Source organism: Pimephales promelas, chromosome 12 (genome assembly GCF_988280905.1).
Source record: "Pimephales promelas chromosome 12, fPimPro1.hap1.1, whole genome shotgun sequence".
In the NCBI taxonomy this organism is placed as follows: domain Eukaryota; kingdom Metazoa; phylum Chordata; class Actinopteri; order Cypriniformes; family Leuciscidae; genus Pimephales; species Pimephales promelas.
The window spans coordinates 20,602,113-20,626,148 of record NC_142780.1 but is presented as its reverse complement, the minus strand read 5'-3'; the positions used below and the strand labels follow the sequence as shown (position 1 = coordinate 20,626,148).

Below are 24,036 nucleotides of genomic sequence, written 5' to 3'. Positions count from 1 at the left end.
ATTTCCACCTTTCATTCAGAGTATTGTATCAGATTGAGTGTGCATTTGTATAGTATGTAACTCACAACGATTCCAGCAAACACTGGAGTTGAGAAAAGACATAACTCGTAGGTGAGAGCCTGCGTGCTCATGTTATTCTAATAAGGAAGGGGACCTAACAGAGAGATCGGAATAACACACATGATGGCATTTTCTTCTTTTTGGAAGTATTGCGCTCCCCTGTCTCTCCTACTGCTCGTGTCTTATTCGCACACAGGTAAGAATTATTGAATCAGTCTATGAACACTTTGAAAGTTTACTTGCCAGATGTTTTACTAAAGAGAACTATTCATCTAATGTTGCCATCGCGAGATATGTAAACACATCTGCACGCATCACCCAGTAAATGTGGTAGAAATCATGTTACCTCCCATTTGCATATACGAAAGTGAAATTAAAAAGGTTCTGTTAAAGTTCCCGTTCCCGTTTTCTGCTCTTACATCTTTTGCAGGCTAATTATCGTTTATTATTTTGGTCAGTTTGCGTCACCTGCACCTCTGCTGACTCCGTTTGCTCTAATCAAGTGGGTTCGCTCAATAACCGCACGCACAGCAGCACACATATGATATGTGCTTGATAATTAATTTTTAGATGCTTTTCTGTGTGTATTCATTCTTCGTTTACGGTCGCGCGCATTATTGTTCAGAGTGTGCACTATGCTTTGTTCTTTCATTTACCGATATCCTTTGAGACCTCGAGCAGCATATAGCTAGCCATTGCGTCAGTCAGGCTATAAAAGCTCAGATAGCCTACCTTAACCATATATAGCCGAATGTGCTGTTCGGAGGTCCCGCTCTGGGCTACTCTGCGCAGGGGTTACTGTCCCATATCAGTCTCAAATACAAGACTGTCAGAGCAAATCCCAACACGGGCCGCGTATTTCACGCTTGCCATCGCATGATAAGTGCATCTGCTGTATCTTGGGATTTGGATTACAAGAGCATCTTGAAGATACTAGCTGGCCGTTTAATTTCTCTCTTCAAGCTGTGCCATCTGTTTGTAAGATGAGGCTCAAATTAATAATTACTAAGCAAGAGCGAAATAAGCATGGGAAGAAAAGAAAATGCGTTTGCACTTTATAAGGTGTCTTTAACATTTGCCTAGGGCCGAATCGGATCAGTTCTGACATAAAGTCCAACAGTGAGTTTTATATGATATCCATTTAATAACTTGCCTTGCAGAATGAAAAAAAAAAAAGCCAGTTCTGATCCGTCAAAAAAGATAGGCTAATTAAAAAGAGCAAGCCACACCATGATGCATCTACTACAAGCAACGCAAAAACTAAACAAATCCAGGTCTGGAATAGGCTATCACTCTGCAGATCCACTCCAGGTTTTCCATTTCCTGCTTAGAAGGCGAGAGAAACCCATTAAGCGATCATAGAGAAAAGTGAAAACAAAAACGCTCTGCATTTTTAAAATGTATAATTTATATAATTTTCTAGAATTCATACAAAAGCATCATTCATATTTTCATATCGATTACAACTTACAAGCTCAATAGTGTAGTGCAAAGACAGTAAAGCTGGGCTAAAAACAACAAATATACAGTACTTCATTTGCATTCCACTTCATGTTTTAAATTTTATGGAAAAAATAATTTATCTATTTGAAATCCTAAAGCATTCCTTTGTTGAAATTCAGTAGCAATTTGTGGTCCGAGCTCCTTCCAGATTTTTGTGTAGCAATTTTACTACACGCTGTGTAGCTGTTTGTTTTACATTGTCTATAATAAGTGAACTATACAGAAGATTTTTTTTCTTCTGTACATTCTTTGCAATTCTTGCTGTATCTGGCCATGGCATATACATCAGAATATGATGAAAAATTTGAATTGTAATTTTGTGCGCATAGGCTTTGCATTATGGGTATGTGTGTCATTGCTTAAATTTAAATGGAAGGGTGTCTTCTCATTTGAGCCTTGGAGGTCAAGAGGGAGCTGTGGAGATGACTGTCATTAATCTCCTGTGACAAGAGGTAAAAGAGGAGAGAGAAAAGGGGGTTGGGGAGGGAAAGAAGGAGGGATAAATTTGATTATCACACCCCTTCATCGTGTAAATCAATAGAGACTTTTGATGCCAGGTTGACATATTCTGTTTCCAAACATGGAACAGTTAGTTAGATATATATAAAGAGGGGAATGGAGGAGAGGAAACAGGGAGCAAAAAGAAGGAACGTGTTTGAGATTAGATGATCTTTGTACCTACCGAATGGACTGAAAAAGACAGAAATACAAACTGAAGATGACGTAAAGTTGTAAATGGGATGGAAAAGTAGAAGACAGCCAGGCAAACAGATGGAGTGACAGGGATAATGGGAAGAAAGAACCTTGAACCTATAGGAAACCAGTCTATCATAGGCAGAGAGAAAGAGAGATGTAGAAACAGGAGCATAGAAACAATAGAATAGTGTGTGTGTGTGTGTGTGTGTGTGTGTGTGTGTGTGTGTGTGTGTGTGTGTGTGTGTGTGTGTGTGTGTGTGTGTGTGTGTGAGAGAGAAATTACCCCTTCACCCTGCAGAAAAAATACCGAATGTACTGACTGTGTGTGTCCCTTGGGCACAGGCTTGCAGACTCATGTTGTGTTCTCCATCTGAGCCCCTCTTTCTGTTTAGCCACTGCCACTCTCTCATTGTCTTCTCTCTCTCTCTCTCTCTCTCTCTCTCTCTCTCTCTCTCTCTCTCTCTCTCTCTCTCTCTCTCTCTCTCTCTCTGCATGCCCTTTTTTGAAGTGCTGTGTGTCTGAGACACACACATACACAATAAACGGCCACAACTGCGCCAGTTGCATTCTGCATGCTGCATTCCTCGCCCGTCCTCTCTCATCACTGGCTGTGCACAGTTAATCATCTCTATTTGTTTATTCGATGGCAAGCAATATGAGAGTCATTCGTTTGAATCTGTTTTCATCATTTTTTGGGACTCTGTCAATGTTGCTTCTGCTGGAGGGCCAAATTGCCTCCTAATTGGAAAAAAGTATAAAAATAGCAGCACAGTTTAAGAGAATTTGTATGGATTTTTATTTTTTCTTCAAGTACAATGCAATTACATATTGCAGTTATAATAGCTGTCTTATTATATAGTTTGGCATGATTAGTTATGAGAATAAAAGTTGAAAAACAGCCATAGTTTTAGAAATATAAGTGAATAAAATGGTTTCAAAATTGGCAAATAAGTAGTACAAACTAAAATCTAAATGCAGTTTGGAAAACATTGTTGAGAAACATATGCTGTTCATTGTTCATCATGTCATGATGTTCAATTTGTGATCAACTTCCTCTTATGACCTGGTTCTTTTTAATGAGTCTGTCAAAAAAGATTCAGAGAACTCGCTCGTGAGTTTGTGATTTGAATCAGGCCCAGTAAATCGTTCACAGTCGAGTTTTCAGCTTCCGCACAAAACCGTGATTCGTTTAATTCAATCATGTCTGATTGGAAATGCTCGGAAAAGCATTCACCATTATTTTGGAAAGTAAACTGTGTTGTGATAAATGTTATTTCCCCAATAAGCACAATATCTTTTTATCAACTGGTTGGGCCATTCATATTCTTACAAAAACAGAGGGCACAAATACAGTCAGGTATAGGATGCACCAATATGAAACTTTTGGCTAATACAGATAACCATCGGTATCATACCAATAATACAGATGATACCGATTATTTTGGCTGATAGTGATGTCGCAGTGGATAAGACACATGCCTTTGGTGTGAGAGACCCGGGCTCGAATCCAGTGCGAGACACCAATGTGTCCCTGAGCAAGACACTTAACCCATAGTTGCTCCAGAGGCATGCGACCTCTGACATATATAGCAATTGTAAGTCGCTTTGGATAAAAGCGTCAGCTAAATGAATAAATGTAAATGCAAATCCAATATTTGAAAGCCGAGAACAGTTATATTGGTCGATAAATCTAAATCTAAATTTTTATATAATTTTTGAGAGCCTGATTACTAAAACACAAGTTTCCCCATTAAAAGCCATGTCCCAAGCACACAATTATAATGTTCTCTTATGTAGTCTATATGACAGAACATAACTGTATTTTCCTTTTTTTTAAGGGATTCTAATCCTATTTCAAGCAGTTCAAAAACCTCATGGCGAACAGTGCGCATCTGAAGTGTCTCAGCTGAAGGAAATAATCCATTATATATAAATCGGCTTTAATATACCAGCCAAATTTTCTTATCGGGGAGAAAACGATAACATTGAAACATATATCGGCCAATACCGGCATGGTGGCCGATATAACTTACAGTCAGGATCAAATCGGAGCTCATGTTTGTAAACTAAACCCTAATTTGTCTTTTAAATATTTCATTTCACATGCTCCCTTGTAAATTGTTTGTAGTCTGGGGCCCTGTATATATGGGGCATGGAAATCATCAAGTATTTCTTTTGTTTCAAATGTTTAATTTCCTAGCCTTATTCAGATGCAAAATTAGTGTATTTTGCAGAGTAGGCTCTATAGGATTAGCTGCACACATGTAGGGCAGAAATTGGTATTTTCTCTTGACACTTTGTTCTGTAATGCTACGAGGAAGCCTTTATCTTGAGCCAAGGTTTATCCTTTGATTCCAATGTATGCTTGTGTAATTCCCCCAGTAAAAACATGTTGACATTTAATTAGAGTGGAAGCCCTCCCACCAGTATGTTAAAAACAGACATGTAGTAAAGCCTTCAGGTACGCGCTTTCTATTTTTACTTTAATTTCACAGCAAACACTGAACCCAGGTTCACAGTAGACAAAAAAAGACAACATAAACAAAGAGAGCTGGTGAAGACTGTTATGTCGCTACACGGCTTTCTCTTATCACTGTAATAGATTACACATTTTACAGCCCAATTCCTTGTGTTTAGGGATCATATACTGTTACTTAACACAGAAGACAGAAGCGGATAAGAGTCATAGGTGTACTGAAACTCGTGAACGTCCTCAATTTGAAGACGAAGAGATAAACACTGGGAGGAATAGACTTATTTCAAACCCTTTCAATGGAGGGCTGGATTCATCATTGTGTTTTATGGAGTCGTTACACAGAATGGGTTTGTCGCAGGTGGTGTGTCTCGGTAACTGTATTTCACCGTAATTATCTTCAATCTGATTTGACTGATTAGACACTCCTTTAATTTTCTTGCTCGCTCTCATCGCCTGCCTGCCTGCGGTCACTCATATTAGCCGCAAAACTTTCTCATTTCAGAGCTTACATGCTGAAGAGGAGGTTATTGGAAGACTGTGCGGGTTTTAAATGACAGAAATGATGAATCAGACGCTTGTGGGTCAAGTTGACTACAAACATTATTGAGCAAGGCCAGCAACACCGCTGTAATGAAGCCGAAACTCTTCCATCTCTCCCAACAAAAAAAAAAAAAAAACATTGTCTCAAATATTATTCTAATGAAATACTCTCAGAGTAGGTGTGCCCATTATAAAACCTTATTTTTCAAGGTTATCACTCTCAAGCTGTTTCCGCGGCTCACTTGGATTGAATTCAGGCACATTCATTGTGGGAATTTAAGCGCTTGCTCTCTGATAAGTGTGTGAATTATTGAAATGTGCCTGTACGTACTGGATCAGATTCTGTCTGTGTCACTTGTGAGAAGGCAAAAATCTCGCCAGACACGAGGTGTCAATAATTCAGACTTGGGTTGTGAAGTGCAGTCTGATTCACATCTAATTTTTCTTCCTCTTGTCCTGCGAGATGTCTGAGTGGCAGTGAATGTCTTTCTCAGCACTAAGAATAAGACTTCAGAATTGCAATTCATTGTTTCTCAGTGTCTTTATCCCACGGCTTGACAGCAAGATAGAAATGTATCAATCAGAAATGACTTTTTTCCCCTATGAGTACTAAGATAAAATGAGCTTTATTAGTGTTTAGAGATGGGTCACCATGGTGTACTCTGGTGGTTTCAAACCTTTAGTTTTAATACCAAGGACCCATAATTATAACAACTATGACTTACAAAAAAACCCTTTCCCAAAGTAAAATAATAAAAAAATAGACTGAAAAATGTGTAATATGGTGAAATTTCTATTTTACCAAAGCCAAAACAAATGATTAAATATTATCTAGAAAATATACTTTCTTTTGGGGCTTTCAATCTTTGGATTCAGGGACACTTTTTTTAGTGCTGTCAAAGTTAAAAATGTTAATTAAATATGCAAACTCTTAAATGAGTTTAAATTCAACAAACTCATTATTGAAATCATGATATTATTTGTGATTTACTAAAAAAATCTATCTGTGATAAAAAAAAAATAAACACAAAAGTATCTTCATATTTTATATTCGTTTAAAAAAATTATTAAAGTACCCTATTTATATAGTATTTCAAAAGTTTGTTTTGGCCTTAGTATACTAAAACATATACGTTAGAGGCAATTATTTAATTTTGGAAACATGTCGTCTAAAATAATACAAGAAAATTATGCTGAAAAAATATTGATCCCATCAAATCCCATAATTTCCTTCCCAATATATATATATATGTGTGTGTGTGTGTGTGTGTGTGTGTGTGTGTGTGTGTGTGTGTCCCCTTGGTATTAAAAGATTTAAAAACCCTTGGTTCCTTGGTTTAGACAACCAGCTGACTACTCAGTTTTGAAAATATGTAGATTTAATAATCTCTCACTCTGGAAATACCCCGAAATCATTTGTCCTTTCACTTCTGCTCTCTTTGCACCAAGAATATCTCTATTTGGATTTTTCTAGAGAGAGACATGTGAGAAACTGAGTTGCTAATGTAGAGAGAGAGAGAGATAATCAAAGACATGAAAAGAGAGGTGGAGAGAGAGAGAGAGAGTGAGAGAACCAGACTTAAGTGGATGTTGTGGTTGATTGCCACAGAGGTGAACATTCCTCCATATAGGGAACAGTGTTGCCATGACTTTACAAACTCTGCCCTGTGCTTGTTTAACAGCCCCCTAACCTCTGTCTTTTATTTTGCTCCTGCTTTCATCCTTCCATCTGTTTCCAAGGCTCCTGTCAAGTCAATGTTCCATACCCACATGAGGTAAAGGTCCCAGGCTTTTGCAGCAGTTACAGGAGTATGAGTGGCACTAAAGCCCTCACTAGGCTTGATTAGATGAAGGGCTCATTAGAACTAAAATGAACCCCTGTTCCAGATGGAGTGTGTGTGAAAGGATAGCTTCTTGAGAGGGAAACTAACGCCACATGCACCGATTGCACAATGTGGAGAGGTTGGAGGTGATAATGAAGCTCGAGATGAGGGTGGAGCAGTCCTTAGGCTACTTGGGACAGGTGTGTGTGTGTGACATGAGTTGTTCTGACCACTGCACATCCTCATGCAGGGAGGAAAGGGATTAAAAAAATAATTAATATTGTTTTTAGATGTTTAAATACCTTCTTCAATCCCAGTTTAATATTCAGAGACACCTTTATATGAGCTGACAACACATTGAGGCAAAATGTAAAAACTCAATATAGTAACAATGGCTCAACCAATGGTGTTAGTTTGGGGGCGGGGCCATATGTTTGGAAAACCTGTCTGAAAGCAGTCAGTTTAATACAAAAGCAATCTGCACTCTGCAAACACCAAATTGATTCCTCATTTTCTTGCACTTGAATGGACACATACACACAGAATTATGTCAAAATGCTCATCTCAGATGTGTATCGTTATTTTGGATCCATGCATTAGCTCTTTAAATGAAAGCTTATAATACCTGCTGCTGTTTATGTCATTGTTTTTTTCTGTTCTTTTTCATTTTAATTTCATTTAATTTCCAATTCAGTGTTATTTTATGTTTAATTATTCATTTTATGTACCTGAATACTGTTAGACAACGCATTCTCACCCCAAGGCGTCACCTTTGACCATGCTTCAATATTTGACGTTTTAGGCGGCCTTTAGCGTCACTTACATGACGCGATCCTACGGCGTCATCTAACTGACGCTAAAGGAAAGCGTCTGTTAGAGGACGCGGTTAGGTTTAGGTGTGGGGTGGGGGTAGGGTACACGCGATCCTAGGGCGTCATCTAACTGACGCTAAAGGGCGCCTAAAGCGTCAGATATTGAAGCATGTCCAAATGCTTCCCAAGGCGTCAGTTAGGTGGCGCCTTGGGAGTGAGAATGGGCTGTGTTAGACCTTCATTTATTTGTAACTTTGGGTCACACTTTAGTTTTATTTTATTGCTTATTAGCGTGCATATGCACAACTATGTTATTGGCTATTAGTGCCTTATTCTGCACGACCTTATTATGTATCCGTTAATCCTATCCTATATATAAACTTAAGTGCCTTACTAACTATTAATAAGCAGTAATTATTTTTTTTATTTATTTATTTGTTTCAAGGAGGATAGCCCCTTGAGATGAACCATCTCATTTTCGAGGGGGTCCCTTCTTTACAACAAACAAGATCATAATAGAATTTCATAAATAAAGTAAATACAACACAGGACTATTACAAACATTTAGATAGATTGACATTCTCATTCATACACACACACTTTCAAACAATGCTCCCATAATACTCCCTTTCCCGTTTGTCCCCTAGACCCCTACCATCATCAAAAACAAGTCAAAAAACCATCTGCGAAAAATAAAAAATACACAATCAAAATAAGGATATGCTTACAGACATCCATAAACCCATACAGGTTGATTAGGAGTTTATTGATGCAATAATAGTTAGAATTGGACCCTCATCTAAAGTGTGACCTAACTTGGTTATTCTGTATTGTATCAAAGCTTGTAATTAATGTATTTGTCCTTGTTTTTTTTAACTGACTGTTCACTTATCTTTAATAATGTTTGCTGATCTGAAAAATGATCCGTGACTCAAAAAACATAAAATAATCTGAATGGTGAGTTTTGTAAAATGTCACTTTGCATGGACTTAATGGTTAAAGCACATGGACTTGCTGGAAGAGCATATTGATAAATACTTCTTTTTTTTTTAAACAGTCAATTTTGCCATTTTGTTGGGTGATGCTAGTGGCACAGAAATTACACACTTCACCTTGAATGTTTATTTATTTTTAAGAATGGCTAAGGGTCAGAACCATGGGTTAACCAATCTTAACCATGGGTTTCACCAAAATACAAAAGGCACTTTATCGATAAACGCAGAGGTGGGGCAGGAAATCCTGTGTAGAAGATGAAGGACAATGATTGGGAAATGACCAAAATACCATAGCTGGGTGTTTCTTTAAATTCAGGCACTTTTAAGTCCCAGAGGTTGACTGTAATTAAAACTGAGTTATTTTTTTTTCTTTTTGTCATATGAAGGCCAACTTTCTTGGATACATTTTACTATGCCTTCATTATTTTTTTTCTTTCATGTAGAACTATACTGTCAATTTGAAGTATGAAAATTCATTATAAAAATATAATAGATTACACATCTCAAATTATTAAGCAAAAGCTAATATACCTGTTAGGGACAACAGTCTTTAACAGGAAGGAAACTTGGGTTAGTTCACCCGAAATGTAAAATTCTGTCAGTAATTACTCACCCTCATGTTGTTCCAACCCCGTAAGACTTTTGTTCATCTTCGGAAGACAAATTAAGATATTTTTGATTAAATCTGAGAGCACTCTTTCATAGGCTTCTTAAGGGATTGAAACTGGCTGGCCCAAAAGTTATTAAAAACATTGTTAAAATAGTCCGAGTGACTACTGTGGCTTCTTAAGTTTATCAAACAACACGAATACTTTTTGTGCGCAAAAAACAAACAAAAATAACAACTTTATTCAACTATTCATTTCCTTCTCTGTGGGCCTTGACATTTCACGTCGTGAAACTACGCAAAGCTTCTAGGTTGTACGTCACACGCATAACACACATGACCAGCGTCGGCCAATAGTGAGCCTGCGTGTGACGAGCAACCTAGAAGCTTTGTATAGTTTCACTACGTGAAATGTCAAGGCCCAGAGATTGGAATTTTCCTTACCTTCAGGGGGTAAAAAATACAAAAGCGCCAGTATTCTTCTGGGATGTCCACTGTTGGCCATTGTTAGTAGACAAATAACTAGTGAGTGTGAAAACTGTGTTTAAAAGATGATATTTTCTAAATGTCCACAGGGCCAGAAGTGCCCAAGGTTGAAGAAAAGCCCAGTTACCATGGTACGGTAAAAAGTAAGGCAAAAAAAAAAAAGAGGGGGGTAGGGTGGGGGGGGAAGAAAAGGCTGAATGGTTGAAGGAGAACAGCGTGAAGGTCTCAGCACCTACACTACACAGTTCAATGGTCTGTGAAACAGTGGAGAATGGGAAGTTAAAGAGGCTAGTGTGCAAAGCGGAGGACTCGACTGAGGAGAGTGGAGAGCGAGAGAGACGGAGGGAGGAATAACAAACAACTGAGGTAGTCGAAGAATCAAGAAAGAGCAACACAGAGTGGATGGTAAAAGATCCTGCTTCCAGTAAGAAGATTAAAGAAAGAGAGAGAGCAGAAAGAGGACATACTAAGTGGCAAAGTTGTGTAGGTGACTGAAGCAAACAGCAAAAACATGGCGCTGTCACAAAGTGAGAACAGATGATCAATGAGGACATTTTACTGCCGAACACCCACCCGTCTGGAGCTGAGTGGCAGGTCAGGGGTGAAGCGCTCACACACACACACACACACACACACAATCACAGTCTTCTGCTCTCTCAGATATGCCACTGAAGCGCTCAGCAATGCTGGTAAATAAGAATTGCAAGGTTGTGCAACATTCAGAACTAAAGGATTGGCTCCCTTTCAGTTCTCGCATATCAATTTGAACAGAATTATTACACACATACCAAAGGAAATCAGTGCTTTAGTATTGTTTATGTAGTAGTACTAGTTTTTATTTATGTTTAGAAATTGGTTTATTAAATTTAGTAGTTTATTTAAATTGTATTTTTTCTAGCCTACTTTTGTTATTTGGTTAAATCATTTTACTATTATTATTTTTTTTTAGATATTACTATTTAGGTTTAATTTATTTCAGTTTTTAACACAGTCTCATCCCAAGACGTCATACAACTGACGCTTTTGACCATACGTCAACATCCGCCGTTTTAGGGCACCCTTTAACGTCAGCTAGATGACGATCCTGGGGCGTCATCCAACTGACGCTTTACCTTTAACGTCAGTTAGGTGACGGGGTAGGTTTAGGTCTGGGGTAGGGTTAGGATTAGATAACGTCATCTAACCGACGTTAAAGGGTACCCTAAAACGTCGGATGTTGACGTATGGTCAAAAGCGTCAGTTGGGATGAGACTGCGCTGCCTTATTCATTAGTTACTTTTTGTTTCCAGGGCAGCGTTTCTTTCCATCTATCCTTTTTCAACATTTTCAAAACAAGGTTTTGTCAAGACAAACAAACTTTCCTTTTCTAATCAGCAAGTTACAGTCAGTAAAAAATCTGTCTATACCTTACATTCAAATTCAAATAGCAGCTCTGCATTTGTGTTTGCGGCTGCAATTCATATGAAATTGAAAAGTCAGAATCACTGTTTGAATATAAATAGAGGACCTGACTGAAAACCGCCAGTTAACTGGCAAGGAAATGAGGTTTACGGTGATTACTTTCCTTAAACTCTCAAAAAGCGATCTGCACTACTGCGGGTCAAGGCCAACACGGAGGGGAACACATACATGGTCAAGTATCCCTCACAGAAAACGCCAAACTCTAAATGATAGATGGTCTCAGAGATAACGATTAACTGGAGATTACTTTGAAAACAAATTGAGGTGATGTGAGATGCGGGAATGATAAGCACTTCAAACGTGGATTAGAGCCAGTATACAGCAACGTCCAACACTGCAGCATCAGGACAATATTGTCCCCCTTCCAACCCTATGACAATGAATTCGGCTTTGGAAGTGAACCTTTGATCTTGGATAATTAGGCGGTAAATAAATCTTCATTAGCTGTAATGAATTACACCACAAAACAAAAACACATCAAAGTTGCTGGTAATTCCACAATTCAAGTCTCAATGTATGCATCGAGGACAAGGGCAGCACTTGCGGGTACGTGCTTTTGGTGTTGTTTGGACTCTGTATTGTATGGTAAAAAACACAGTATAGCAACCACAAGGTCATCTCGTTGTTGTTCTGGCGATGCTGAGAGCTTGTCCTTCCAGGGCTGGCAGGCAGAATTGGCCCGGGGCTCCAATAGCAAGAGATTACTTCCTCTAACAATGGATTACGTTTCCGAGATTGTCTCAGTTCGAGAGGCGTGCGTGAGGTGCTGAGACATCCCGGACTTGTGACCTTGACCATGGGTGATTGCGGGAACTCGGCTCCAGGGAGCTCTTAGTGAGAATAGGAAAATGCATAATAAGAAAGGAAGGTTTTTAGTATGAATGAATGCAGGCATGACTGTGGCTGTGCAGGAGATTTGGAAGCCTTGTTTCTTGCACCCCTGAGACCAAACCTGAGTGCTCGACAATCTCGCAACTCATCTGAAAAAGTACTAATGTTATCATCTCTCGCACACACGGGTGGGATGACTCACGTCACCCTCTGCCTCGCCGGCAAATCGCATTGCTGTGCAAGCTGTTATATTAACAGTAATTTCTGATGCAAACACACAAATCTGCATGATTCACTGAGGTGAATATCAGCCTCTAGCGTCCCGGGGAAGAGTGGAATCCTTCAGTATATACCGCTTTAATTACCCATGATTCTCCTTTACCTTATCTTTGTTCAACTAATGAAGCTCAGAGGAACGCAACTGGCTGCTACGGGAAATTGTGTAATTAAAAAAAGATTGCCTATATTGTGGAAGATGGTTGGCAGCGGAAGACTCTCAGAGTGACTTTTATGTGCGAACATGGATATTAAGACGGTTGAGTTAACATTATCAGTTGGTCTGGTTGTAGATGCAGGCAGGTGGTTGCTTAAGGGTTAAAGAAATTTACCCAAAAATGAAAATTGTCAATCCAAACCTGGATGACTTTTTATCTTCTGTGGAAAACCAAAGACATTTCGAAGGATGTTTTTCACAATAAAAATCAGTGGGGTCTGAAACAAAACTGGATTCCATTGTCATTCTGTGGACTAAAAAACACTGAGACAAAATATCATCTTTTATGTTCCACAGAAGAAAGTCTTGCAAGTTTGGAATGACATGGGGGTGAGTAAATGATGAGAGAATTTAACTATCCTTTGAAGAAAGACCTAATTTTGAGGAAAATATCCCTGAGCTTGCTGGAAATGCCTGTTTCAAAAATTGTCCCGGAGGTAAACTCGGGCTGCAGATCTCTGTATGGATTTTTTTCATATTAAGCTTTTTAACAACATTTGTTCCCCTCCCCTCTCTCTCACTCTGTTGGCTTCTGACCTCTTCTGCTTTATTTGTAACACACACTCACACTGGCTCTATACATACAGTAGATATTCCTCCTGGTAGGTTATGATGTGGTGTCTGTGATGTAGGGGAAACTGATTTTCATGGTAGTGACCGTGGGCTATATTTTGTAGGGGAAGCTGTGTGTGTTCGCCAGGTGCTCTGTTGCAGGGCACTCAGTCCTGGTGTCCAGATTTGATGCCTGTGGCGGTTTTGTGCTAATTTACATACAGAGAGTCTGTTGTGATTCTATTTCCACCTCTGCTGGACTCACCACCCCCTCTTTTGCATTTTTAGGGCTGCAACTATCATTTTTTTTTTTTTTTTTTTAGATATGCAGACTTAATCATGATGTCTCAAATTTCAGTTTTCAGGAACACACATCAGATGATTTCACATACCATTTCTTGGGTTGCATATAGGATTTCACCGTTCACTAAAACCTAAATAAGATTTTCATCAAAATGATTGCACTCAGTTTGATTGACATGCGTGCCCACACTCTAGGAAGTATTTGATGGTCAACAACGACTGCAAAATTTCGTTCACTTTCTGTTAGGAAGAGCTGCGAAATGAAAATGTTTGCATTATAAAAAATGTATTGATTTAATATTATGTCCTGATGAAAATCCACATGAACAGCACATTTGTAATCAAAGTAATCAAAGCGCTTTACATGACAATTACATAGTCATTCATTTTGACTATTTATCCCAACCTGTATGACTTTCTTTCTTTTGTAGAACATAAAAGAGGATACTCTAAAGAATGTTGTTAATTAAGCACTTTCAGTTCCCAATGAATGCCATTGTATGGTCACAAAATATAATGGAAGTCAATAAGAACCAAAACTATTTGGTTACCAACATCCTTTTTTCAAAATATTTTATATTGTGTTCCACAGAAAAAAAAAGAAAGGGTAACACTTTATTTCGATAGTCCACTTTAGACATTCTACTAACTATAAGGAACTTTGCAACTACATGTCATTAGAGTATTAGTAGACTGTCAGCTGAATATCTGCTAACACTTTATTTTATTGGTCCCCCAACAGACATTCAACTGACTATAAGTAACTTGGCGACTACAAGTAAACGTATTCTCCTAACCCAAAGCCTAACAACCTAAACCATTACTGACAGTCTACAATAATATACTAATACTCTAATGAGAGATGTAGTTGAAAAGTTACTTATAATTAGTAGAACGTCTAAAGTGACTATCGAAATAAAGTGTAACCAAAGAAAGTAATACAGGTTTGGAAGAAATAAAATGGGTGAGTAAATGATGACAGAATTGTCAGTTTTGGCTGAACTATCCCTACAAATACTGATGAAAAGTTGGCATTATCAGCTACTTCTCTAAAAAATGTGATGGTCTCAGCAGTTCAGGTGGAGTTTGGCAGCTCATTCACCAGAGGTTTTAGAGAAGGACTTTCTGAGAGTTGTGAAGAAATAAAATGGTGTCACTCATTCAGTGACCTTTAGTTAGCGGGAGGAAGCATAAACTTGTATGAGTGTATTGAGGTAGGGATGTGCTGTTCTGTAATACTTTATATTGTGAATTGCAGTATAATGTAGCTTACTGCTACTACTACAATAAAACCTCTTTAAACTTTATTTTTCTTGCAGATTCACTTACCCGGTGGTCCCTATATGGCCAGTCCATCCCTGGTTGGAGCCCCAATTTCTTTGTTTAATAGTCCCCTTTCTTTAAATTCCCTCGTTTCTATCTCGGTCTGCTGAAGTGTGCACTTTGGGTCTGTGCTGTACTGCATTTTTCTTAAAGCAGATCTTTCTCACGTTTGTATTTCAGCCCACCAAAATGTCCTGTTCCCCCTCATTTCCCCTTACGCTCACCCTTCAGACTTTCCCTCAATCACTCCCTCCACCACTGAAGTTCTTTCACTTTCAGAAGTTTCCCCTTTCCCCTTACCCTTCTGTTGTCTGTCGCTCTCTTTGAATTTAAAGTCATTGCTCATTTTGGGTGACATCCAGCGGGAACTTTTCAGCACACCAGTGGGACGTTTAAAACCATTTACTCGCATCAATTTTTAATTTTCTCATCTCTTTGCATTATTGTCATGCTGAGGAATGTAAAGCGGACACGTCTCTCACCATCTCTCTTCCCTTCTCTTTTCCCTCAATTTACTTCTTTTCCCTCAAGCCTAGTTTATCTCTTTATCCATTATATATTGCTCTTTATGTCTCTCTGCCAAGCAATATAGCATAAGGTTTATGTACATATCAGGGAATAGCAGGGGACTGACTGGGTCTGAATGAGTGTGTGTGTGTGTGTGTGTAATATGCACTTGGGGACACTAGTGGTCATTGGATCAGAAGTGTGCAGCTCACACACACACACACACACACACACACACATGCATTATTGAGCTTGTGTCATTATTATGCAGAATGCATTTCCCAGCATGGCCTGATCACTTGCATTCACACACACACACACACACACACACACACACACACACACACACACACATGTGACAGGAGAAACATTAAGCCATGATTTACTGTATAACACTAACTGAAACCACAGGAGGATTGCGGCAGAAATGTGTGATTTTTATTACGAATTTTTATTATATTATTAATGTAGACGTAAAAGGAGTAATGTAATATAATTGCAGTATTTTTTGTTATTAATCTATAGCTGTTTTTTTTTTTTTGCATTTGTAATTAATATACTGTTTTTACAACAAAAACCATAGAAAAATAGCCTACTGGATTTACTTTTTACCATGGTTGTGAGGTGGAAAGTGATGTTTTACCTGTGGCATGATCCACATACTATGGAAGACTAAACTAAAACTAACAGCTCTGTTTCATTTAAACATTTAAATGGCATGTTAACTTACCGATTACACACAATGGTCATGTGTGAAAACAAAACACTAATAATTTCATCTCTTAGACATAAAAAAAATCATTTATTTTGTAAATACTGAATATGCATACAAGTCAAGTCATCTTTATTTCTGTCACGATTCCTGTCTTGTGTTTTCCTTGTCTTGTGTGGACCTAGTTATTTCCTGTTCCGTGCCATGTTTTGTAGTCCTTTGTAGTTTTTCTTGTTGATGAGTTCCCCCAGGTGTTTCTGATTAGCCACGCTCCCTTGTTCCCTTGTTTAGCTTGTTTGTCTGTGTATTTAAACCTCTGTGCTTCAGTTGTTGGGTGTTGGTTGTTGTTGCATGTAGCTTTGTTCTTATGTCTTGTTCTGAGTTTCTTTGTTTTACCCTGGATCACCTTTTTGGGTTCTTGTTCTTAGTTTCTTTGGTACCCCGGATTAACTGTTAATTTGAGTTTCTTTGTTTAACCTGGATTACCTTTTCATTTAATTAAAGTGCTTGCGTTTGGATTCCCTCTCCGCTTTATTCCTAGTCCTGATGTTACAATTTCTATAGCGCTTTATACAATACAGATTGTTTCAAAGCATCTTCACAATAACAAATTTAAATTCTGCTGTAAAACAGCTCTAGCAAGCCAAGAATTTTATTATATAGCTCAAATCAGTTCAGTTTAATCATTGTAAAGTTCATCAATTGTGCATACATACTGTAAATAGAGTGTATTTGTGCACATAGGCCTATATGTACGTGTGAGTGCTATGACAAACTCCTTTGCTCTTCATAGAACAATAAGACACAAGTTGATAATTCACACCCTCATTTCACAGAACGCTATTTACTTTTTCTATTCTTACTGACTATCTTGAGTTTTTTCCCTAAACTTTAGCTGTGTTTCCCCTTTATTTTACTGACAACTGCTTCTCAAATCTCAGAGTTAAATTAGAGTTAAACTTGCTCTTGAAAGATGGTGTTCAAAATACTTAGTTTTGAGTTTGATATTGTGTAGGTCTCCTGCTAACTGGCTAACTCACATTATTACTGTATTACTGAAATACTTCTGATAATCAGCTGTTGGCCACTATTACCCTAAAACTGTGTCTATTAATGCAGATTATCTGTCGTTCTCTCTACTTAGATAAAGCATAGAGCAAGATTTGTTTTACCAACATTTGTGTTACATCAGTCGTTCACGCTAGAGCTCGGCTAATGTATATAGGCTACATATGCAGTTATTGATAGTTTCCACGTGTTCACCGCAATATATTAGATTAGGAGTAGTAAGGAATAAGACCCTTATTCATCATCTGGCATCATTTAAAGCCCTGTGAAGCTGCACTGAAACTCTCATTTGGACCTTGAACCGTTTGGTTCCCAATGAAGTCCATTATATGGAGAAAATCCTGGAATGTTTTCATCAAAAACCTTAATTTCTTTTCAACTGTAGAAAGAAAGACATGGACATCTTGGATGACATGGGGGTGAGTTAATTAAAAGTGAACTACTTTAATTAGTACAAGTAAAGTAATCGGTTTGTTGACGGACATGATGGTGTGGAATTACAGTTGCAACATCTCATAATGTGCGGCCTCAAACTATAGCGTATTTCTGAAAAACGTCCTGCTCGAGTTGTCCTTGCGATGCAGGTTCGGGTTTAATGAATAGTTCTTCCAATGTTTCAACTTCGGACTCGTGCTCGCATTGATATGGTACAGTCGACGTCATTGTTCGTTTCTGTTTAGTTTACGTTGTAGGAAGCCTCAGGACAAGCAGAGCTGATGTTGTTATGGCAATGGGCATTTTTGTTTGACGCGCTGTACGCAGTAAACCAATCACAACAGACTGAGCTGTCTGGCCAATTAGAGCAGAGAAGCTCGTGGAAAGGAGGGATTTAGAGAGATTGATTCATATGAGTCGTTTTAAAATCATTGAAAAGGTGGATGTTATGAGGACATAAAACCGTTTTTTTGACCTTTGATGCATGGAAACATGTTGTAGGAGACTCCAAAACAACATTAGGAAACTTTATAGGGGCACTTTAAGAACAATACATAACTTGAGATGTGGAAATTTTCATTACATTCAAAGAGTTCTCCTGCTGTGCATATATTTCGCATTTGGACATTGTTAGTAGTCAAATTAAATAAACTAGGGAGAGTATAAAAAGTGTATTTTAAGACAGATTACTTTCTAAAAGTCCACAGGGCCAGAAGCGCTCATAGTCGAAGAACACGTACACAACTGCCATTGTGCTGGACGTGAAGCACCATGGGATGAATATATTAAATATATTTGCATCTTGCCAAGTAATGATTTGGAACTGCAGTTTGACACTAGGCCTAATTCTCCAGAAGATACCTCAACAGATTTATGTATATAAATGCATTTTAGCAGTTCAGTTGTGTAATGCACCACCTAACAAAGCTTTAAAAAAGAGTTCATTTATACTGTTTGTATGGCACAAGGCTCTCTATGAGAGGATACAAATAAGTAAATAAACCACAGTCCTCCAGTGAAACAGGCTGCAGTCTGGAAATAAAAGGACTAGCTGAGCCCTCATCCACTCGTAAAATATATCCCAACTGAGCAGTACCATCCAGACTTTCTGCCAACTATACAACTGCGGCGGGAACAATGACAAGCATACGCATACAAATGCACTCACACACACTTACTTAGGTACTCTGAGCAGGCTCGGACTAGCTGGAGCATGCTCTGAATTTCAGGAAAGGAGTGGACGGTGTGACCTAAGCTAACACAGAGTTACATTTTACATGTCTACACTAAAGCACATGGGGGTCTAGTGGATTTGACTCCCTTATGTTTTATAATGTTTATGGAGTCATCTGCTAGTGGAAATTAGCTAGCTCTCATACAAAAACATACTCAAAACTCCCATGTGTTATGTTACGCTAATAAAGTCCAAGAGGCCTGAAGTTTAAGAACATCACACACTCCCACGGTTCCCACACACACTGTTATGCTGTCACACTGTGGGCTATGGTAAGGCTCCGCTGGGAGGTTTAACAGCAGCTGGAGGGGCATTTGTCCTTCACTCTCACTCCCACTCCTTCTTTCATCCCTCCATCTTTAATTCAGGATGCCGACCCCCAAGTCCCAGCATCCACCTCTGCTCTCTGCCATTTGTTTGTTCTGAAGTAGACCCAGCATCCCTCTCTCTCCCTGTCTAGGGGCTAAATCACATCCTTTTATACTTCACCACCCCTTTCAGATGAGAAAGTTGGCAGAAAGCGAAAAACAGAAAGAAGATGTGAGCGCATGTGCGTGTGAATGAGGATCCAAAAAGAAAGCCGTGAAAGCAGGCGGAAACACACGTCTTTTGGCTTTGAATTAATCCCGTTGATTATACTGCCGAAATCTGGGTTGTGACACAGTTGTTATTGCTTTACGATATTAATAAAAGAGTGAGATGAAGAAAGGAGGAGAAAGGGAGGGGGCGGGAGGAAAGATGGAGGAAAAGAATCAATGCAGAGGCTCGCAAGGTAATTAAAAGCAGCAAAGGACAGGCCTTGAAAGCCATTATTAGTAGCTCTTGGTAAAATTACTATGATTACACAAACAGCTCCACCAACATAGGCTTTTGTGTTTAGGCCATAATTGCCCCTGCAATGGATTCAGATTCTCAACAATGTTGTTTTTCATGATGGATGGGAAACAAAGCGAAGTGAGGAAGGCAAAGGCCAACACTTCTCGATGCCACAGACGTCAATATAAGAATGAATCGCTTAATCACTATCCACAGAGCAAATGTACTTTCATGTTCTCAATAACCCGTTGTGGACTAATGTGCTGTATTCATCAAGAAGATCAGCTTCTTTGAGCTGCAGGGTATATCATATAGGACACATTGAGCTTCAAACGTGTGTATTAATTAATAGTAGGATTCTGACATTATTAAAGATGATATTTTTGAATGTTTTCAAAAGTTTCGTAAGCAGGCATGTCCTTACAAACATCAGTATGATCGATATCATGTATTGATCTTGACTTTAGGTTCAATGGAGAATCTATTTAACATCAACTTACTATTAAAATATAATGTACAAAAATATTTAAACAATTATTCAATTCAATATCCCGTGATTTTGGATCAATTCAAGTGCATGTCATCTGCTAAACACTATAAATGTTCCTCTCCAGACAAGCATGATAAAACGAAAGACATTTTTTATGTCGGCTTATGCTCGGATCGGATGTCTTTTTTTATATTCTTGATGTGGGGCAAAAAGTTTCAGTTTTAAGCTTTTTAATATCATATTAAAATGCTAATGTGAGTAACAAATTAAATCCCAATGTCATTTTCTTCTCATCATTTCCCATCCTCTTTTAACTTATTTTTGTTATACCAGCTCAAGCAGTTCGATTCCCAGGGAAAGCAAGTACTGATAAAATGTATATTTTGAATGAACTTCAAGTTGCTTTGGATAAAAGCGTCTGCCAAATACATTAATGCAAATGTTTCTTTTAGTAACAGACATGCAATGAGAAGCGAAGGTTATATCTCAGATGATGTTGTGTATCTCTGAATGTATAAGCATGTCAAGGCTACACCACCTCTGTTCATTTTCCATATCCTAGAAAAGTCTCAGAAGTAATACACTGTTTGTGGAAATGAAGGTCTTTGCATTATATATCAACACGCATTTAAATAATGGTAAAAGACACATTTCAATAACGTCATAAAATATTTTTAATGAAATATTTGGACACAATTTATGGTTGGTACATGTTTATCGTGCACGTGATGTACTCCATCTCTTCTACGATACCAGACTTATGCATCCACTAAAAATCATCTTGACACCAGATCATAGTTTACTCTTCCACCGGAAAAAGACTCTCGTACGGCCCTTACCGGAAGCCAGTGATTTTTTGAAGTTATAATTATGTATGTTTTTCTTACAAAAACGCATTGCTTCACTTCAGAAGGCCTTTATTAATGGGTTACTTCACCCAATAATGTCATGCCTCACCCTCATGTCATTCCAAGCCTGTAAGAACACAGTTTAAGATATTTTAGATTTAGTCCGAAAATGTATGTATGGTATACTGAAGAATAGTTGGGACCAAAATGTGTTTTCGATGCTTCAAACAGTTCATTAACCCACTGGTGTCACATGGACTATGATTATGTCTTTATTTCATTTCTGGAGGAAATACACTATTTTTTTTTTTTAGATTAATTCTAAAATATCTTAAACTGTGTTCGGAAGATGAACGGAGGTCTTATGGGCTTGGAACGACATTAGGGTGAGTTTGATTAGAGTCTAATTATGATTAGAATGACATAATTTTCTGTTTGGTTGAAAGAAGAAAGACATATAAAGAATGGCTTGAGAGAAAGTGAATTAAGGGATAATCTAAATTTTTTAGTGAACTAACCCTTCACTCTACAGATGGATTTCTAAAAGTGCCATAGTGAACCTGCAGAAACACAAATTTGAGTCCAGAGTGCATCATTTCAATCCCATATGTCTTTTTTCACTTTCCTGTCTAAACAAAAATAGTATGACAAGACAATAAAGATATCTTAACGAGACAACATGAAAAATAGGCCAAAATACATCACACTCTCTCTATTACTCCATGAGAGTGAGTCATCAGCACTTCCTGTTCCTGTCTGATCTACACACACCCTAACGCAAATAAGCTACTTACTCGTTGGCACTCCTATCATGCAATTGAAGCACGGCACAAGCACACACACATCCCGGTGCTTCCTCCGCCGTCCTCGTTAAGTAAAACAGAGAGGCTAATGCATTTGGATTTGGCACTGTGCAAATTCATCGCAGCTCCTCAGACATGACCCACTTTATCTGAAGTGGAGCCACATCCGTTATGCTGAGAATCTATCACCATTAGAGCTCAGCTCTCCAGTCCCACTGCCTAGTGGTGTTAAAAAGACCCACACAAATACACATGCTGTGTTCCGGCCCAGGGGGCGGCAATCATGTTCCTCCGTAGGGGATGGAGAAGTGACAAAGAGAGGGACACAGATGTGCATCATTCCGTGCATCAGATGTGTGTGTGTGTGCGTGTGTGTGTGTGTTTGTGCATGTTCATGCCAGCTACTGTATCAGGGGATTGAGGTTTCCTTGATAAATGGAGGATGTACTGAAATACTGTGTGCAAAAAAAGTAGTTTGTTTAGATGAAGAGTTTCTGTGTGAGGAGTGGAAATGGTTTATCCTGGTTCTGTGTGTATGTTTAGGACTGTGCGAAGGATTATGTATATGAGAAGACAGGATAAACAGATTTTGGTGATGGAAAAACATGAGTGGAAGATCAGACGAGGAGAGAGATTTAGGATGAAGGAAAATGAGAAAAGAAAGGGAAAGTTAAAAATGACTTGCTGTGAGGAGAGGATACTTTGCCACATATTAAAATATCTCCTGACTGTGTAGTAATTACAGATAAAGAGAAAATAGAAAGGAAAAGAGTAAAGGAAATGGGTGTCGGAGGACATGTGAGTATTTTCTAAAAAATGGGGTGGCAGTGAAATAAAAAAGATCATTTAGATATAAAGCCAAGGGTTTGTGAGAAAATGAAGAGTAACAGCAGGTGGGAGATACAGAAATAACGAAGAAAGAAAGGGAAGAGACGGAATAGATAGAGATGAAATCCAGGTAATATCAGCATTAGGTATAGGCCTAATTCTGGAGGTAGGCTAAGAGAGATTATCAAACTAATGATGATTCTTTATTATAAAAGCTGCATTGTCTGGGCAGCCATAGTGCTATCTTTTTTAGGCGTTGATTTACTAAGTCGATTTCAGTAGCCTATCTGTTTAATAAATGTCCTGTCACAAGCTTCTCTAAAGGTTAACTGATAAAAACTCGGCTGAAATTGAAGATTATGCCTGCCTGAAAATGTTTTCCTTGACAGTATTTCGGCAATTAAATCGTGCTGTGTTTTCTGCCAGTTCTTAAGAATCTGAGTTCGATTAACATACGAATCTCTACTTTGAGTCGCTACAGCGTGTCGCTTCATTAGTGAACTGTCTGAATCGGTTCATTTGGATTGATTCGTACAGCTCCATCGCGCTCTGACTCGTTTGGAGCGGTTTCTCACTCAGTAAAAACTAATTTTATAACACGGAGAACAAAAAGAACGCCGGATTAACGGATAATTACTTACAATTAATTAAATCAAACCCGCAAAAGAGACTTGTCGTTTCTTTGCGAAGAAGAAGTTTGTTGAGTTCAACAACACCTGCACGAGCGGCCTGACGACGATTCTGAACTGGTAAATGAACTGCCAAACCACACAAATATAGGTCTAAATGTGTTCGGGTTCCTATTATGGCACGTGAATACAGTGATGCTTAATGTATTCAGGCCAGGGGCTGATTTATGAATTTGGGGGCCCTATCAAATTCCAGATATTTGTAACCCTTATTTGCTGTTGCATAGTTTGAGTTTATTTAGCCCTTCACAGCTTGTCTTTTGAATTGTGTTGTGTAAATTCAGCAATTAATTAGTCAACCTGATGTTGTTCCCAGCTGTTCAACATTTTTTAGATTACTAATTACGGATTAATATTTTTTTTAGATTACAAAAGAAGACATTTAATATCATGTCTGCACTTGTCCATAAATAAAGGTGAATGTGGCCTGCTTCAATCTTTACAAAACAAACAAACAAACAAACAAACAAACAAACACAGGATTTAAACCCTGTGCAACTCGCTCCTTAATCCAAGTGTAATTTTTCCATATTCCGTATTGGCTACGTGAATGCATATGGTAGGTTTTCGCGAGAAACAAATCGAAAATGTTAAAGTCATTAATAATTTTATCCCTTAAAACTTATAGTTGAAAGTGATCGTTCC

At 38.3% G+C, this 24,036-nt stretch overlaps 1 protein-coding gene across 1 annotated transcript in view; it reads left to right on the top strand.

Annotated features, from left to right (window-relative positions):
• The window catches only part of cadm4 (cell adhesion molecule 4), a 145,915-nt gene continuing 121,879 nt past the window's right edge, over window positions 1–24,036 (top strand). Inside the window, exon 1 of the mRNA XM_039679453.2 lies at window positions 1–256. Coding sequence (XP_039535387.1) covers window positions 181–256 — 76 coding nt within the window. The 5' untranslated portion in view covers window positions 1–180. The remainder of the gene's footprint in view (window positions 257–24,036) is intronic.